Raw genomic sequence first — 6623 nt, forward strand, 5'->3', positions numbered from 1 at the left:
ATGTCAGAAGCAAATGGAACCCAAATAAAGGAATTCATTATCATGGGCTTCCCTGGACTTCTGCCCCAGTATTATTCACTGGTGTCTGCCTTTTTATTTTTTGTCTATCTAGCAATTATAACTGGGAATGTTATTATTATAGTTGTAGTCGCTGTAGACAAAAGCCTTCAGAAACCCACATATTACATCTTCTGTAACCTTGCAGTAGCTGATTTAGCCTTCAGTACCACTACTCTGCCCAAAATAATTGCCCGGTATTGGTTTGATGCTCAAACTATCCCATTCTCTGCTTGTTTCCTTCAGATGTTTTTGGTCCATTATCTGGGGTCCGTCAATTCATTTCTTCTATTGGTAATGGCCATTGATCGCTACATTGCAATATGTAACCCTCTCAGATACCCGGCCCTTGTTAAAAACACTACTGTCCATGTTATGTGTGCCTTTTCATGGTTGATAACAATAATTCTCATGGGTATTATTTCCCTTCGAGCAGTGTTTTTACCATTCTGTGGGCCCAATATTATTAAACACTGTTACTGTGATCACATTGGAATAACAAGACTAGCGTGTACAAATATTGCATCATATAGCTTAGCAGCACTTAGTATAGCCATTTTAATTTTGCCCGTACCTCTATTTTTTATCATATTCTCTTATATTCAGATCATTATCTCTGTGATGAAGATCACAAGCTCTGAAGGGAGATACAAAGCCTTTTCCACTTGCAGCTCTCAACTGTTCATCATAGCTCTGTATTACCTTCCCAGGTGCTTTGTGTACCTGGCAAACAGTGTGAATATTACAATCAGCCCTGATTTCCGCATTGTTCTGATCCTGGTCTACAGCCTGCTCCCTCCCATGGTGAACCCACTGATATACTGCTTCAAGACCAAAGAAATCAAAGACAGCCTGATAAAGAGGCTCAGGGTCAAAAAGGTTGAAAACCAGGCAAGGAATTAATATGTGTCCACCACTAATTTTAAATAATAGAAAATAATATGCAGTAAAAATGTACTCCATTATATTGGAATGAAAACTATTATAATAAATTATAAAATAATTAACATCAAGTAAAAAAATATAATACTATACTTCCTGACTCCAGACTCTTACTGGAGTTTGCAAAATAAACATGTCTGCACTTTCTGTACCTTATCTTTATGCTGAACTGTATTTTTAAAGTATACTATATTTGATGATGCAGTAAATTGTAAATCAAATTAATTCTCATTCTTAATATCATTGTTGCTATTATTGTGTGAATACATGTCCCATTAGTATCTGAATTGTTCCAGATTTGTATCAATAATCCCAGTGTCCAGATTCTTTGATTGACAGAATTGATCTCAACAGTTAAGAAATATTTAAAACCTTTGTACCTTTGAGAGCTGTTTCTTGAACCTAGGTACCTCATCCATGTGTCACTCATTTCTGGTTGTTTCAGGCAAGCATTTATTTCTATCTTTAGAGATGTCAATTCAACTTGAGGTTAAAGTACACTAGAACTAAATCTTTTTTCTCAGTAGATGTCTCTCATGCTTCCTATAGAAGTAAACATTTTGATGTGATTACATTCAACAACAGAGAATCGATTTAATTGGGATCAATGTACATGTGTTCTCTCTCTAGACAATATTATGATGTGAAGGAAGGGAAGTTCTGTTTATTGTCTCCCACAATGAGAACAACTGGGTCATGGAAAACTGAGATTAAAGATAAGCACAGTCATATCATATAGTACATCTGGTAAATCAGGAAGGACAACAATAATAATAAAAAACATAGAAAAATTGAATTCCTGGAGCATCTAAAATACTTGAGATTTGATTTTATTGGGATATATATACATGTGTTCTCTCTCTAGACACTATTATGATGTGAGCCAGGCCTGAACACATGGCAAGGGAAGTTCTGTTTATTATCTGCCACACTGAGAACACAGGGTCATGGAAAGCTAAGATTAAAGATAATGTAATAATACAGGGTTCACATTAAAAAGGACAGTGAAAAGTGTAACTTCATTGACAGACTGATTGTGTGAGAAAAAGGAAACATTAAATGCATTGAACAGTGGTATCTATTTTAGTGGCAGGAGAATAAAAAAATATTGGGCCACTGGAGGGAGATGTTAATGCTTTGTTAATTTGCTTTGAATTTTAAATATTTTTTAAAATGAGCTGGCTTCTCTTTTGTTTTTGTAGAAATCAGCTTGTCTGTTCAAATAGTCAATAAGTGGTCATAGATCATTTTAACCTGTGAACTCAGTATGAGACTCGGCTCTCAGTTCATGGTCGTGTAACGAGAGTAATTGTGTAGGTCTTGACATATACTGCAGCAAAGTTAAATAATCTAAAATTACAGTTTTTCCCAATTGTTAACACAAGATTGCTGAAACGTATGGTGGCTCTGAAGTGCAAAACACAATACAAATAGTTTTAGAATATTTTGTGTTCTCAAAATATTGTTTGCATTCTCAAAATATTTCTGGCTTCCTCAAAATATTTTTTGTGTTCTCAATATATTTTTATTGTGTTTTGCACTTCAGGGCCACCATAGAAACTACACATAATGTACTAGAAACTCTAAACACAAAACAGTGTCCCCAAAACCCCACAGAAATCTCGCAAAATGTAACACAGCATACACAATGAAACTGCATCCAAATGAGACACACACACAATCAAATGAATAGTACTTAGTAACAACCAATTGCACTATTGTGACATATTTAAAACACTAATATCAGAACTTACACTACCAAAACTACTAAAGTTTTAGAACACCTATATTTTTCCAGTTTTTATTGAAATGTACGCAGTTTAGTCTCTCGATAGCATAGAACAAATAAACAATTGGAGATAAAAAAGAAATAATGGAATCATTTCAAGTTTCATTCGAGGGCTGCATAAATATTTGCTCATCCCTATTAATAATTCACTGTCGTTTCAACAAAATTCGCAACACTCTAAATTTAAATTAATTAGTTAGAATGATACTTAATTTTTAACTCTTACTATTATTCAAAACACACATCTGACCTAATTGAGTGGGTTCATTTGTTGAGGAGACCTGACACCTTTTTCGTGAGACTAGCTTGTCAATGTCCGGTGTAATATCTTGTGCTGAAGCGATCTTCAGTCATTCAGTTGTGATGTTTGGGGGGATTTGTTGAGCTTCATCAGTGAAAACAGCTGTTCGCACAGGTATGTGCTTCCAAACATTGAGAGGACTTGTGCAGTGTGCAGGCGGGTCTGTGGTACCATGACTGGTAAAAAGGGGAAAAACTCTGCAGCGCCAATGGAATTGAACTTCGCCTTAAGTGTGTCATTGCATTGCAATTCAATCAATTCCATCTGAATGTCCTCTGGAGCTTTGTTCACATCAACACCAAACGGGTTGGAGAAAAGCTGGAAACTGAATTGCTGTTTGTTCAAATCTGAGAAGCAGCACTCAAATTCTTTACACAAGTTCAGTTTTGCAGCGAATCCAGCGCTGGGAATAGTGACGTTTGTGAGAGAGTTAGAGATGGCTTGGCAAGTCAGGAAATGGAAAGGTTTCCTTGCTGCATTTGCTTCTCCCATGAACGTAATTTAAGCTGAAATGCTTTCACACTGTCATACATCTCTGTTATGACCTGTTTACTGCCCTGTAGCTTAACGAAGATGCTCAGTAACATCACATAGAAATGCAAGCTTTCATCCGAGAGCTCGGATATTTGTCTCCCTTTGTTTTGCAGAAAAAGTCTGATTTCTCCCCGTAGCTCAAAAAACGTTTTGAGTTCTACGCCCCGACTCAGCCAGCGCACTTCTGTGTGATCAGGCAAATCGCCACATTCAACATTAAGCTCCTCAAGGAATGCCTGGAATCGGCGGTGATTTAAACCTCTAGCCCTGATCAAATGTACAGTTTTTGTTACCGTCTGCATTACACGATCCATATTCAGCGCCTTCCCACACAACACTTCCTGGTGTACAATGCAATGATAAATTATCCTGGGACACTGACAACTTACACCTTTTCCAAAGTCAAATTCAAGCACTTTTCAAGCATTTTCAAGGTGCATTTTCAAGCTTTTCCAGCACCTTACAACTGTGGTAAATTATATGTTTACATACATATACGTACTGTACATCATCACATTAAATCAGATGTTATTATGCTTATTAAAAAAAAAACATGATAGCATTTGTTATAGCATTCTACAGAAGTGTGACAAATTGAAGAAAAACACATTTCATGGTTCAAAATGTATCACTTGTCTGTAAGTAGACTTGGCATCCTATTTAACCTGGATGAGTGGATATACAATCACTCAAATAATCACTAGACAAATAACTTCAGTTTCAATACATTCTTTATTGAAAATGTGAAAAATAAGAACATTAGTCTTTGAGTCAATCAGCTCCTTGAGTCTTTTTCAATAAAATGTGTACAAAATATTGTGCAAATCAAAGGAAATTAACTTGAGTTGACGTCGTAAGTGCCCTTCATCGCCTTAAAAAAAAATCCTCCTCCTTTTTCTGCCTTCTGCTCATCTTATTGAGCAGCCTTCAAAAACACGGCATGAATAACACGCTGGGCAATCAATGAATGCTTTTTGAAAATCAATCAACATGAGTTGGCATTGTAAGTGCCCTTTATGCCCTTGAGTTGAAATAAGCTGAACATCACAAAATAGTGCAAAAACGAAACTGCAAAGAACAACACAAAATACTTCAAAAATGATATCCAAGGTTAGGCCAAAACAGGGTAGGGCCTACTATGGAGTGTCCTTCAGTTCCTTCAGTTTGTCACTGTTTCTCCAAAGTCTCCAGACTTCTTTCCTTTTCTTTTGCAGCTCTTCGAAGGCCATTGGACTTTGAGATGAAGCTCAGTTTTCCTTGTGACTCAGCTTTTTCTGTACTGTGATCAGCAGACTTCAGGAGGACCCTCATATCCTCCTCCAATCTCTTCTTTTTGGATTGTATCTCTGCTATCTCCACCATTAGTCATTTCCTCTTCTGTGCTTTCAGCTCATCTTGTTTTAAACGTCTTTGGTCATCGAGATACATGTGATATTTCTGCCTGGCAGCAGCTACAGAGAGGAGTAGCTCCTTTGTGTAGGCTATGTTGAGCAGCACTCCAACACTCCGCACATGGTCATGAATAACCCGCTGGGTAATCAATGAATGCTCTTTGAGGTTCTCCACCATCACCTCCTTGTTGACTGAAAACCCTCTCTCAACAGAGGCTTGACCATGTGAAAGGATCAGGACAAGTTTTACTACCTCCCATAGATAGCAACACTCTGCTTTGTTGGATATACGTTCATGGTAGAATTCATCCAAACTTCCACTTTCTGGGTTGAAGTTTCTGAAGGAATCTGATGCTGACATCAGGTTGTGGTCATAGAAGTGACCAAACTTCCTCAGAATCTCATCACAGCATTTCTCTTCAATGCGGACAGTTTTCACAAGGAGCCACAGAACAGTGGTGCGTTTTCGGGTGCTAACATCTTTGCTCTTGAGGAGCACCCTTGGATCCAGAACAGACAGGCTTCTCACGAGAGGATATTTGAGTGGAGCCTTTTCAAAAAGCATGGAGACCATCTTCAGCAAAAACAGCTTGCAGTTCTGCCTGAACTCCAGCCTCAGCCTCTCAGCATCTGAGTTCTTCTTCATGTGTTCCTCTAGGGCTCGCTCTGTGACAAATCCCACTCTCAGTTTGGTAACATCCATGTGGTTGACTGGGTTAGCATTGTCAACTTGCAGAAGCTTTACTGTGGTAAAGACACTGGGCTTGATCAACTTCTCCATTAGACTCCTAAGCATATTGGTGAGATCCCCACTCATAAATGGCAGCATGGGTTTGTCTAACTTCAAAAATGGTGTGATTTCCCTAGCCACCATAAGAAAGAAGTTGAGCTTTGCCATGAAGAGGTCATCTTGAACAATCATCTGAGCAGTCTTGAAAGATTAAGATGGTTCTGTTACAGTTTTCGCTTTGGCAGCATTAATGTACATTTTCAGAGAAGGCATGCTCAGCCACCTCCACATTTTCCATCCATCGATGATTACAGAAGTCAAGAGGGAAGGATGTGGAACCAGTGACTACTGTATAGTCCTCCCTATGACCTGGAACATCCTTGAATAGCCATTTAAGGCTTGAAAGAGCATTTCCCAGCTCCCAGTCTGTGGATGCACACCCTGCTCTAAAGGAATTGTTTAGTATATGCAAACCACAACTTCCTACATTTAGCATTTTCTTGCCTGTTTGTTCTATGTTTTGCTGGGCCATGGAGAAGAGCTTCCAATTCACATTTGGACCATCCATCGACAGCTGAATCAGGTTTTGGAAGTTTAAATCCGAACACACTGTCTCAACCTTCTCAAATATTTGTTCTGCAGTGTGATGACCCATGAAGACGTCAGATAACGTGTGGTTACTTGATTATTATTCCAGAATCTCAAGTGAATTTCAAGCTGGCATTTCTTAATTTCCTGATTTAGACTTTCATCAAACAGAAGAACATAACCAGACTCTTTCTTGGCGTTGGTCTTCATCAGGGAAGAGAAATGAGGAGCTATCCCAAACACGGTGAAGTATGCCACTTTATTCTCCCCACAAGTAAACTGCTTTGCTAT

The 6623-nt window shown here is 38.3% G+C and overlaps 1 protein-coding gene across 1 annotated transcript; it reads left to right on the forward strand.

The window, feature by feature from the left end:
- LOC136747226 (olfactory receptor 2AT4-like) lies at positions 1-960 on the forward strand. The gene has a single exon (XM_066700176.1). It carries the CDS (start codon positions 1-3, stop codon positions 958-960), a length of 960 nt encoding a protein of 319 aa, XP_066556273.1.
- The last annotated feature ends 5663 nt before the right edge of the window (positions 961-6623 follow it).

The sequence above is a fragment of the Amia ocellicauda genome, chromosome 3, assembly GCF_036373705.1.
Source record: "Amia ocellicauda isolate fAmiCal2 chromosome 3, fAmiCal2.hap1, whole genome shotgun sequence".
NCBI lineage: Eukaryota > Metazoa > Chordata > Actinopteri > Amiiformes > Amiidae > Amia > Amia ocellicauda.

Coding starts and splice junctions, on each gene's coding strand:
- LOC136747226 (XM_066700176.1), top strand. CDS start 1: ATGTCAGAAGCAAATGGAACCCAAATAAAGGAATTCATTATCATGGGC.